Source organism: Mastacembelus armatus, chromosome 4, assembly GCF_900324485.2.
Source record: "Mastacembelus armatus chromosome 4, fMasArm1.2, whole genome shotgun sequence".
NCBI classification, from domain to species: Eukaryota; Metazoa; Chordata; class Actinopteri; order Synbranchiformes; family Mastacembelidae; genus Mastacembelus; species Mastacembelus armatus.
This window is the reverse complement of record NC_046636.1, coordinates 11,487,941-11,501,309: the sequence shown is the minus strand read 5'-3', so window position 1 is coordinate 11,501,309 and position 13,369 is coordinate 11,487,941. Positions and strand designations below refer to the sequence as shown.

Sequence of the window (13,369 nt, the reverse complement as noted above, 5' to 3'; positions counted from 1 at the left end):
CCCATCACATCTCTGACCTTTTGGGAGAGGCAGACATCAGTACAATTAGAGCGTCATAGAAAACGCTACTTGGATATGATGCAAATCTCTTTTAAAAATGAGCACTCCCTGCTGACACTGGGAAGGCTGTGATAAGATGCCGACAAGGTGTGACTGATAGTACTCCTGATACCGTGTATCTACATTCAATTTAACCTTTTTCACCGCTGTCAAAAAGCATGTCACAGCAATAATTGGACAAGAATATAATGTTCTGAATTAAAGAATAAGAAAATGTAACAAACTGTATGTTTCACATAAACTGCCTTATGATTTTTAACTGAAATACTGAAAGTAAAAAAGATGTATATTTTAAATAGTCATGTCTATGCATTTGAATGTACAGGTTTTAAATTAAAGTAGTGTGGAAAGTCATGGGGGTCTCACCATTTTCAGTTGCTGATGTAATACATGTGCTGCTCATGTGATACAACCAGTTAAACTAAGGATGAGATGCTCCTTAATTGCTGAAATCCTAGTGTAGATCAATTTGCCCTCACTGTTCAATTTCGTATCCCTCAACACTCCACAGTGTTCAGAAAACCTACGCAGCCATTTGGAATTCACAACATAAAAAATAGCACCATGCAGCAAAAACAATCACTGTGTAACTGGAGGAGAAAGGCGATGTGAGTGAGGGAAGCACATTACAGAAAAAGGCACAATCTACTTCCTGGTGCTCCCAGTTTGAATTTCAATCAAATTAGCGTCTCTTAAACTCAAAGTGACCCGTCTAGCTCCATTTCATCTGAAATGCTGATGAGGTTCATGCCACAATTATCAAGGCAGACATCTCTCTCATGAGGCAAGCCTGTTGATAGCAGACAGGCCACTGAAAAATTAAATCATTTCCAGGGCCACTGAATGGCAGCAAAAGGAACAATCCAATGCAAATAGGACACAAAGCACACACACACATGCAATGTATAATCCCATATCAGTATATTTAGACCATTTTCCAAGAGGGTGGTCCAATATTGTTTCAGGAAACAGGCTGTTAGAAATTAGCCATTAGCATCCTGCTTTTAACTTGAAGTCTGACCCAATATCCACATACGACATCCTCGAAATTTGTAATTACTGTCATATGCGTGTGTTTATACTATATTTACTGGAACTGACAGTGGTGCTCAACTGGGGGATTTCAGGCTCTTAGAAAATCAGGAAGAAAGCTGTCTGACTCACATTCATCCTGCTCACCTATTGATTCTTAAACCAGCTAAGGTATATCACTATGCCAGTGAAGTCAATGGAAATACTACTGCGACATTCAGCAGGTCAAAATATGCCCTTTACAAGTGTGCATAGCGCAAAGCGAGCATAACCAAGCATTAAACCAGAACTACACAGAAATGATAAACGACAACATTAATGTCTTAGAGTGTAGTGGAAGTCTGGACCTCAGTTGTAAAGAATGACTACTTAAGCAAACACATTTAGGGCACTTTAAATTTATTCCCATTACTTTTATCATTTAACATTACATTTAATCAACTTTTAGTCAGTGTTGTAAAATAATAAAAACCTAAACAGCTTTTTACAGGCTCATTTTAACACAAGCAGGATGCAGTGCTCTTGAGTCAGTTAATAGTGGTTTAATATTTATATACTCAAAGCTTAGATGGAATCATTTAAAACACTGATATTGATAAAAACTTCTGCTTGTAATTTTATATTGTTTGTCATTATCATCTTCAGAAAAAAAAAATTGTTCATTGCTACTCATCTGGAACATCATTAGATTTCTCAAACATATTGTCATAGTAAAACAAGGCAGGCAAGCCTATCAAAATGCTCCATATTTTAATGTGAAAAGGTTTTCTTTGATGTTTTACATTTTACATTTAGAATACTGTTTGTTGGTATTTTTGCCAGTTGTTTGTTTAATGGTGATCCCTGATAACTGATACACTTTTTAATTTTGCACATCATCACCAACTTGAGTAGAAAGCAGTTTCATGGATCATGAACTTGTGTACACCCCTCTGCAATGCCCAAGCTGAATTTGGATCTTTATGAACTCTTAATCTCCTGTGCTTTAAATAAACACTGTATGTACAGAGAAAAAAAGAACAAGGCAGCGTGCTGTCAGGCGGCAACAATGGAGCTCCTTGGAGAGCCTTGCAAGCAGTCCTGTCACTGATATAAATAGTGTGAGCAGCATCATTTAGTTTCCAGAACTCAGTCATTGACAAGAATGCAGAAAATACAGTTGATTACATGCTAACATTACTGGGTCATTTTAACATTACAAGCCAGCCCATACCTCCCGAATTAACTTAATATTTGTAAACAACATATTAGCTGTTGATATGCCATTGCAAAACAAACAAATAAAAAAATTATATCAGGTTTGGGTTTTGCCGTTGTTTTGGGCTGCTGAGGTAATCGCTGCTCTGCTATATCAGTGACTGCTAATAATATTTTTATACTAATTATTTATCCCAGCCTAACTCATGACTGTCCTGTAATCCCACTGTTGATTTAACATCCCCTATTAGAGGGCTATATTCATTGATCACTGTTGTCAATGATATGCTCCTTGGAAAACTCTGATCCACAACCATGGCAGGACCCAGACATGTTATGTTACAGCAATCAATGACTTTGTTATTGAATACTTACAATGAAGCTCATTAGTCAAAGTGGAATCAATAGCTGTAAGCCACTTATTCATATTGTATATCTTAGTATGTTCGTTTTAGTGAAAATGATTAGTCAAGATGTGTCACTGTCATCTTTATTATTTGTCAAGCTACAGTAATAAGGACTGGGGGTCAGACTTGAATCTTTTTTAAACAAATAAACCAGATAGTTAGTCCGTATACAACTGAATGAATTACAAAATAATATTAAAGCACTTTAGAGTTACAGCTAATATCTGGGAGATATTACTTCTGTTTTAAGAATGCTTTGTGGTTACAATCATTATCATCAGTACAGATGAGTAAATGTAATTATTAAAGCTAAAATATTGAAAAGAAGAACATGAAAAATCGCCTTACTGAATATTCTTATCAATGAATTAATTACTGCAAACTGTACTGCCATGCAGTTTCACATCTGCTGGGGAGGTGTCCACAAGAAAAATTCCTGTATAGATTATCACCAACTTGAGTCGACTAATTGCTTGCAGCTGAATGTTCTAATTGAGCCACAACAGTCCTAAGGCTATTTTCATAAAATCATTGTGCTCATGAATATAATATACCAGCCAGATATAAAAACAACTTGGAGTGCCAACAGGATCTATCAAACTCATTGAAGCCTCAATCCAATTCTCCACACTTCAAGACCACATCAATTTTGGATGTTTAAAAGTGAACACTGTTTTCCACACAAGTGCTAATGTGATTTTTTCCCCACACACTTAAATTAGTAGGCCAGGGTAATTATGGCAACAAATATTTTTGGCTCTTCAGTGTTGTATTGATGCAGATTGTACAGTAGAAAATTCAAATTTTTCCTTACGCACTGTCTGCAGAGGGTGGCCCCACATAAGGGAAATTTCAGCTGGGTTAGCCTCAGCAGGAGGCAGTGCACAGACTATGGAGAAGTGAGGGGTTCAGGCCTAGTAGCAATGAAACAAACACCGCATTCCAAAATTTACCACATTTCTCAGATGAGTATAATTTTTGGCAGCAGAGACATTGTTCATTGCATTTGCTTCCTTTTTGTGTCTTGTCCTGTAAATAAATGTACAAGAAAAAAAAAATCACTAATTAGTCCCATATGCAATCTTGGGAGTTTGTCAAGCTGTTCTTGAATCTATTTGTGGACCGTTTTAAGTTTCGCCATTGATTCTGCAAATACCTCTTTTATGATATCAGCTATATGGGAAGGAAACTGGGCATCTTCGAAACTATGGCTCATTTTCACATAAATAATACCACCAATTATTGCACACACTTTCCATTGCAATATACCTGACAAGAAAAAAAAATTATCTATGGCACTATGTAAATATGTGCCAGGCAGTTTTTTGGATCCATTTGTCTTATTTGGATTTGGATATGCTTCCTGTGGTATCATATGTGAAAGTCTTGTGGGGTGTTTTTGAGTAATTTTTGAAGCTACACTCCTGAGAGAGAGCTTTTGTATTACAGGACTTTTTCTTAGAACCAGACATTTCTCCCTTTGTCCCTTTGTTTGAGTACAACAGCTCAGGAGTGTCACTGAAATGCTAAAAACAACTTTTGAACTACGGCCTCTGGCACTCTCAGGATGTGTATATGGACCTCTGTCCTCTACAGACATGGGTGGAGAAAGTTTTGACGAGGGTGTCTGGGATTTATTGTCATGCTTCTGGTGGGTCAGTATTTGTGATTCACTGGATTGTTGTGAATGAGTAAGGCCAAGGACAGCAGGACACACAGGGCCACAAGCAAGGTGCAGGCAGACTGCAGTCTTTCAAGACAGGCAATGTGAGTCAGCTATCTGACTTCATCAAATAGGGCTTGACAATAAACCCCCTGAATACAAGAGCTCAACTGTTTTATTTGATTATTTTTTATTTCCCAAGACGACTTGAGCGGAGTTGCTGACGGTCTCATACCGTCCAATATCTCTCTCTCTGTGGTGCTCATATGTCATTCTATCCTGTGCACTTTGGCTCAGATGGCATCGCTACGTGTCAACTGGTCTCATGTATGCAGTGTTGCCAGTGGAACCCTGCTGAGGTGCGTGTGTGCATGCAAGAGCATACACCTCTGTGGATTTGATGCATGAGTGTCAGACGCTTTAAATGTGGAATGGAAATGTGGGGTGATTAGTGATCAGTCACAGGGAGTTTAGTAAATATGAAATATCTTTACGTCGCCAAGAAGCTGCCTTAATTTGACAAATTTGCGTGTGTGTTAGTGTGGAAGAGGTGTCATTTGATTAATACCCTACTGTACAAATGATCCATTACAAATAAGTCTTATTATGATATTATTGTATTTTTATTTTATTGTTGGACAATATAATCTATGCATTAACAAATAAACTGTACCTTAACATTGGTCAGGGGTAATTAAAGGTATGGAAATACCAATGCGAAATGCTAATTTAACAAAATTTCTAAGTGCAATTTGAATACAATGTTTCCAGTGTGCTTATACAATTCAGTTCAATTCAATTCAATTTTATTTGTATAGTGCCAAATCACAATACAAATCATCTCAAGGCACACAAAAACAAAAAACCCAACAAATCCCTTATGAACAAGCACTTGGCGACAGTGGAGAGGAAAAAACTTCCAACAGAACTGGGCTCAGTTTGGGTATACTATAGTATAGTTTTTTTATTTGTATTGTGTATATTCTGATTACCTTGGCTGTTATTTCTTTTTACCAGTTATGCGTCAGCCTCCTTACTGTAATAAAGTTACTGTATACCTTGGAAATCCATCCATTTTCTATACCTGCTTATTCCTTAATCAGGGTCACGGGGATCTGCTGGAGCCTATCCCAGCTCTCTTTCAGGTGGAAGGCAGGGGTACACCCTGGACAGGCCACCAGTCCATCACAGAGCCACATATAGACACACAAAGACAAACAACCACACACACTCACACTCACTCCTATGGGCAATTTAGAGTCACCAATCAACCTAACATGCATGTTTTTGGACTATGGGAGGAAAACGGAGTACCCAGAGTAAACCCACGCAAGCATGGGGAGAACATGCAAACTGCACACAGAAAGGCTGGGTTGCGAACGCACGACCTTCTTGCTGTGAGGCAACAGTGCTAACCACTCATCCACCATGCTGTACCTTGGAAATAACACTCTGTAAACTTAGAGAAGATTCAGATACAGATATTATAATAATAATGAGGTTATTCCCTTATGTGTGCTATATGAACTATACTGCCACACTGCAAAACTGCCAGTGTTAAACTATGAGTATTTTACACAAAAAATTGTTAATACGTTTCCACTGTCCACATATAAAAACTTTTTAGTGTTGATTTAACGTGATTGTTTCTCTGCTGTTTTCTTTATAAAGGTAATTAATGAAGTTAAGTGAGATAAAACTTAAAAATTTACCCCAATCGAATTATGTTTATGTTTGTGTCACATTGACATCGCTAAGCATTGTACCTTCACCACCCTCCCCGCCAAACGGATGTACCCTATTGTTTCTTAGGAATGACACAGAGTGACTGAAAAAGTAGACTAAAATAGTAATTTGGGAGAGTTGATTTAAAACGTGCTCCATACATGCTGTTTGAAGAACTTTGTAACTTTAATATCATGTTAAATATCATCTCTGACCACATCCTTAGATTTTCTACATTTTAATAAACTGATTTCATTTTCTGCCAATCATTGTTCTGGTTATGGTCTGACAGGAGAAGGTATTGCAGTTTATGTGCCAGTCACTACTCCTTTAAGATGTTGAGGGAAGCCACGGCAACCTGGTCCCAAGAAATGGTAAGGGATAAAACCTGACTCTTCATTTAAATTATTTTACAGATTAACTTCTAATGTTTGATAATCTGGAACTTCTAGTGTGTTTTTCTGTTTCAGTGGTTTGGAGGTCCATCATTAGGACCATGAGAGTTCCTTGCGAATTATAGGAGGTGGACTCCCTGGCCCTCCTGCGCTCTATCTTCCTCCAGATGCCTGCATCCTCTGGCTTTTTTTTATTTTATTTTTTTTTATTTTTTATTTTTTTATAAAGCCAACAGATGCAGGAGGCTCCAGCCAGTTTTATTAAATACAACCACCCCAAGAGAGCTCCACAATGTCCATGCTGTACATTAGAGTCCAGGTACATAATCCATATAATCGTTATATAATCCAAACCTCCTTGATTATTGTCATATTCTTGAAATATTTTAAAACACAACTATAATATTCAGAACAATCTTAAATTATAATCACTTTAGATTGTTATTTTTGTTATCTTTATTAATTTATGTAATTGATCTATTGTGAAGTATGAATGTTCCCCTGTGAGAACTTATGATGAAAACGTGGGGACTCTGCACAGTGCAAGTATGGACCTTTCCATGTCGTTCATCTCCTTTGTATTTGGTTATCATAAAAATTAAATTTAAAATGTTTTTGTCCCGCAGTAGGGAGACTTTTCAGTAGCCCCTCCACAATCACAGTGCCTCCCTCAGGCAGCAGGCATTCAAATCAGTATAATTCATGCTCTAACCAACAGGGGCACTATGGAGGTGCACACTTTCTGGTCCCCTCTTGGGCAAAAAGAAAATATTCATATCATATCAGAGCACTTGTTTCCTATTGCCACAAAAGTTCCCACTTTGCAGGTGTGTAATGATGTAGTTGTCCACTTTTAGATAGGTATGCAAGCACACACACACACACACACACACACACACAGGTACGCATTAAGTGGATTTTGCTTAGAGCAAGTGGCTCAATTCCACTAATAAAAAACAAAACTAATAGTGACAGACTAATGTTTGGATACTTAATCTAGATTGCACATTTGCAAGGTAATGTATTTAACAGAGTAAATTATAATAGACAGAATAATTACTTCCTACAAGCTGGATCAGATCTGCAGTCATAGCAAATGAAAGACCGAAAAGAACCCTTAACACAAATTTTTTTATGCTATTGTGATATTTTGAAATGTGATTTTGAAATAATTATTTACCTATTTTTATTATATTACTGTGGCCTCTGACTGCGCATTTTTTTAATCTACTGGTTGTTTGATTATTAGCCCTGCTTCACCTCACATGTCCTGATGAAGTTTGTAATTCTCTTTCATTCAGGTTCAGCTGTCTCAGTACTGGTGCTAACTTTAATGTCTCGGAGGTTATTAATGCTGACAGGCTACTATTGCCTTTTTATTTTTTTAGTCCACACTTACTTTCAGTCTTGCTACTTTTGATGGAGTAAATCAATAAGGCTGCAGCTCTGTTATTCTCCTTGGTGGAAGATTTTATTCCAATGGATGCAGACGAGTTTGTTTTTAAACATCGAAACAATGGCTGGAAAGGAGGCCATTAGGTAAAAGAAAAAAAAAAAAGGTTGTGACTGGTCCAGATCTGGTTGCTCAGGGCAACTAGGCAACCATACTATTGAGCTTTGTCAATTATTTTCTAAGGGTTCAGCGACTTTGGCAGATACCTCACTTTGGAATGATTTTCTTTGTGCTGCACAGAAATGGCTGTATTTTTACCTTTGTGACATGATCTTGTAGGCATCTGGAAGATAGCAGTTGATGTTCTCCATCTGGAAAGGGTCAGCGTCACAGATCTTGTCATCTGTCCGACCATAGTTGGCACTTTCGATCATTATGACATCACTTCCTGGACACCGCAGATCAATAGGGTAACCCTCACAAGACAGCTCTCTCCGTACTAAGCCAAACGGTAGAGCAGCTCGACTAAACCCTGAGGGAGGAGAGAGAGAAAGAGATCTATCAGTCTAAATCGAAGGGAGATATGTAGTTAGGCTGACAAAAAGGAAGACAGTATGAAAGTTATAAGATGTGGAATATCAGGACTGGATCTGATGGACATTATTTTTGTTTGTTTTTTATTTAAGTGGCTTTAACTATCTAGCAAAATGAATCAAACCAATATGTGGAAAGTGAACCTTGGACCAGAGTACTAGCTTGACAGACATCAATACACTGAGTAAACATTTGAGATTTCAACTACACCAGCAAACTAATGGTGTACTATGTTTCCCCTATACCTTAACTGGTCCTGGAAAAAACAAACAATAATAATCATGTCTAGTCTGAAGCACTGTGCTTTTTGACCATCTGTGTAACAGTAATTAATTTTTAAAGTCAGCCACCAACATTTTATTTTCCTTTTGTTATGCTACTATCCAGTGTTTCAATACGGGAAACACTGTCATTGCATGGTTTATCACTTGAGATTTGTGGTTTACATGCAATGCTCATTTTTCTATCCAAATTGAAAAAGTATAACAAGCAACTGTACAGCATGAGTGTAATTTAATCCACTTTGCAGTGCCGACGATCGAAGGCAGGGCTATTGGGAGACCGGAAAAAAGAGAAAAGTTTCTGTGTGTGTGTGTGTGTGTGTGTGTGTGTGTGTGTGTGTGTGTGTCTTTATTACATTATGTGGACAACATTTTATTCATTTACATTGTCGTGAGGACTTTTTGCTGCAGTGATGACATTTTGGCCAATCCTCACAACGTCAAAAGTCTTTTTAAGGGTTATGAGTTGGTTCTAGGATGAAGGTAAGGATTCAGTTTTGATTAGGGTAAGGATTTGTGTGAGGCATTTGGTTATGATGGTTAAAGTCAGATTAAAAGCATAAATAATATATTATGTCAATGAGTGTCCTCTAAACCATAGGAAAACAAGACTGCATGCATGTGTGTGTGTCAGGAAGGGTGAGGGGGGAAATAGAAAAGAAATCAATACTGTGGCTTTGTGCTCTGTAAATCTGAACAATGCCAAAAGCCACACTTGCACTAACAGTGAACTATGCACATAAACCATACCAATCTAAATATGGGGTATTTTTGATCAGAGCAGATTTTTACAACTATAGCAGGTCAAGAAATACAGGAGAGTGGCATAAAGCCTAAAAGGTTGCCTGGTAGGCTTTAACTAAACCTCTGCAGCACTCAATAATAACCAGTTTCCCTGCATCTAATGGTGACTGTCTCTGCTTTAAACTAAATCTAAAGTGACACCATTGTTACCTGAAGCTAGGCTGATAGTCATGTTCTAAATGTTTTCAAGTCTCTACTTCCCTAATGAGTTTTAGTTCACAGTAACAGGAGATTTTTTTTTAAAGTATGTTGTTACTACTTCTTGTGCACTGATTTGTTTGGCACCCAAACAAGTCACACTGATCCATATATGCAGTTGTTCACAATTACAAAGCACCTTTTCTATTCATGAGTCATTCTGTGAGATTTTCCTTTGTCTTTCCTTAAAGCCACTGACTTCAGCTCTGCTCTAATTGGCCTGGAAAGGGTGAGTTCATGTTACCCTATTGGATGCTTCATCAATTAACTACCAATACAATTATCTCTGTCTGATTAAATGCTATACTACAGTGGCAGGGGATTAGCGTTCTGTACTGTGGTATTTTAGAAAGGAAAATAAATGTCAGTTTGTATTGCCTGATTCTCTCTTTGTGCACTAATCAGGTAAAATACTACTTCTAAAGGTGCTCAGTGAAAAACTCAGAATAAATAAAGCCTATATCTGTATGGAGCAGGGCAGCAGCTCTGGCCCATCTAACCTCTGTAAGACTTTATTTGTTTGGGAGCATACAATCATAAGGGAAGGATCTTTTTTCCTCCACTTGCTCTTTTTGACAGAAAGCTTTCTCAGGTGACCAATAGGCATGAAAAAGTAAAGGCTTTCAAATATGATAGGCTTCAGCCATATTTCATATTTGCAGCCCTTTTGTCTCTGGAGTCAAAAGAAACGCTTAAGGTGATAAACAATTTATCAGAGATGTTGGCTTGAGAGAAAAAGCCCAAGTGGAAAAAATGAAAATACGGCATGTTCGGAACAGAACTTGACAGCCAATCCTGAGTTCACGTGAATGCATTCCAACATAGCTCCATTGCAACTGAGGAGCACACTGTGTAGTAAGTATAAGAACGAATGTAAAACATCAGTCAATGCCACATTACAATTTTAATGCTCAAACCATGACTTGGAAATGGCAGCCATTTCATGGAGACTATTGCATTTCTTTCACCATTTGTCGAATCAAAGATAAAAGACTTTCATATTGGCTACATGTGATGCAAATGTGATATTTAAATGTAAATTTTGAGAATTTAAAAGGCTACATAGTCTATACTAAAACAAGCAAAGAAAATGACATATATTATGCCTCACTAATCAAAAGCTAAACACTTAAATGAAACAATATTTCTTTGTTAAATTCCTGAAACCGGACTGAATCCTAACTAGTCTTATTATATACAGTAGGTCACATTGACTTCACACAGATCAATTGGGCAGCGCTTTCATATGCCTAGGTGGTACACATTAGCTTGAACTAGTCTACTTTATGGCTGGAAGTGATGTGGTCCTTTGGGCATGACCAAGACCTCTGAGTTTGATCTCCAAATTCTGAGCCAAACCCACTGATGCTTTGTGTCCCAGGAACGTTGTTAAAACGCTTAAATCCCTCTACAGAGCTTTTACAATCCAAGCCTCCGGTTTTCTTTTTTTAAAACTGATGTAGTCTTGCTGCATAATTAGGAAAACAGAGGTCAGAGCAATGGGGAAATTAATGTGTACTCAAGAAGCTTGTAAGGCTTCTGCTGAAATACGCAGCAACTTTTCAACCATGCTGATGACAGCCCCTGTAATAATGGCACATTTTTGTGTTCAAATCTCTGGAAATCGAATGAAATTGCCATCCTCTCAGCACACTTTATTTGCTAGCTGAGTTTGTGCATCATGGACCAAAAGCATGGTCATAAACAACCTCCAAAAGCCTCTCTCCATTGATTAGGCTCTAGGCTGAACTACTTTCTCACCCTGGTGTCAGATGGTATTTTTGGTACAAGGGGAGATGAGTGACACAGACAAATCAATACGGGAACACCCGATAGCCCAGCAAACTAATTTGAGTTCAATAAATGAGATGTGTATTCCTGATTATTACAACAAAATAATGCATTTTCTATAATGTTCAGTAGATACATTAAATGTTAATGTGGTACCTTTTTTTTTCTTTTGCTCAGAGTGAAAGTCCTAAGCAAATCTTTCTTCTTGAAATAAAATTTCCCTGTGTGTGATCCTGCAAAATAATTTCCAGGTTTATGTCACAACATGCTAAAATTAAAAATCCACATTGACATGTCAAAATCTGCTTTTTGTATAATATTTTTAAGTTCCTTCATACTGCATAATTGAGGGTTTAAATCAAACAATTCCTCTTTCTCTCTTTTCATGCAGATAATATGAAGACAACAAAACATCATCGATCATGCTCTGGTGCAACAATACACTGCAATTATAACAGAATAATATGATCATAGTGAATCTAATACAAACAAAATCCAGTACTTACTGTCGCACTTAACTAAATAATTTCATTATTTAAATGAGCCAGAAATGTAATCATTATTTTCCTCATGGGATCATTAGCATAATTATTCAGCGAACGCACAATATGAAAATTATTTACTCACTATATGTTAACAGTAAACCATGTCAAAAATATAAATATGTGGTGGATCTTAAAATATTAAATTCTTTTTCCTTTACTATGGGCTTCACCTGATAAGTCATCTGAAAACTAGAAGGATCTCAGCAGTTAATTGGAACCTCGAAGGTCAGTGTTACTATATTATGTTGCAAGTGCCTTTTTACTTCTGAGCTTTCAACGATTGGGAAGCAGCTGCTGAGCCAACAAAATGGTGCCACACATAGCATACACTGCTGGTGCATAGGTGCAGAAATAGAGCCACATGACTGCAACTGAGAGGAATTTTTCTTAGTTGTGTTCATTTTAGGTTGTCAGACACATACACACTGTGTTCACACTCAAAGGGGAAACTCAGCACACTTCTCTTCACAGGTAGCACACACTTCAGATTCCTCCTGAAAATATCAGATCTTATTTTACTAGTTTTAATGTACTTTCACTCTGTGATAGTGCATCCAAACATACACTGTAAGAGGGCTGGAAAGAAGAGATGCATATCAGCAAACACCTAAAAGGAGGAGTTTTTTTTAACTAATTATACAGCAGCAGAGCAAAAGATCAAAGCACAGTCAATAAAATATTATATGAAAAGCTCAATCCAGAGACCATGGCAACATGGTGCAGCAGAGACATTACTGGCCAGATCCTTATCATGGCCTTGTTGACATCATTCTTAATCAGGTATTCTGGTCACCTTCCTTCCTCACAACCACCACCACTTGAAAAACATTTCAATTCCTCTTCATCAGCTTTGTAGTCAGCATTCAGTTGGGCAGAGATCAGGGCCTTCAGTGGGAGCTCCACTGTTTATTTGCACAGATGTAAATGAAATTGTAAGGTTCAAAAATACTGTATATTTAACAATAAGTGAAAACTGGAATTTTAGTAGCTTTTTGTTTTGCCAACTAGAAATCAGTGATTTACTTTTTAAAAATACATGATCACTCAACCTTTTGACACGTGCTTATTATACACGCTAGCGATTGATTTTGAGCGGTGAAGAGGAGCCCTATTTCCATGGGCTATAGCACTTTACTACCCCATTGAGGAACCTCTACTTAAAGCTTCCCAGGCTGGCATTTACTATCATGCGTAACCTTTGTGATGACATCAGGCCCATACAGAATCTACAGCTGAAGAACTGTGAGAAACTCCCATATGTAAGCGGGCCCATTACATACTGTC

General features: G+C 37.5%; 1 protein-coding gene across 1 annotated transcript in view; it reads right to left on the bottom strand.

Moving 5' to 3' along the window:
• The window catches only part of adgrl2a (adhesion G protein-coupled receptor L2a), an 88,962-nt gene that overhangs the window by 43,316 nt on the left and 32,277 nt on the right, over positions 1 to 13,369 (bottom strand). The window contains exon 3 of the mRNA XM_026323530.1: positions 8,191 to 8,404. Within this exon, the coding sequence (XP_026179315.1) occupies positions 8,191 to 8,404 (214 nt within the window). The remainder of the gene's footprint in view (positions 1 to 8,190; positions 8,405 to 13,369) is intronic.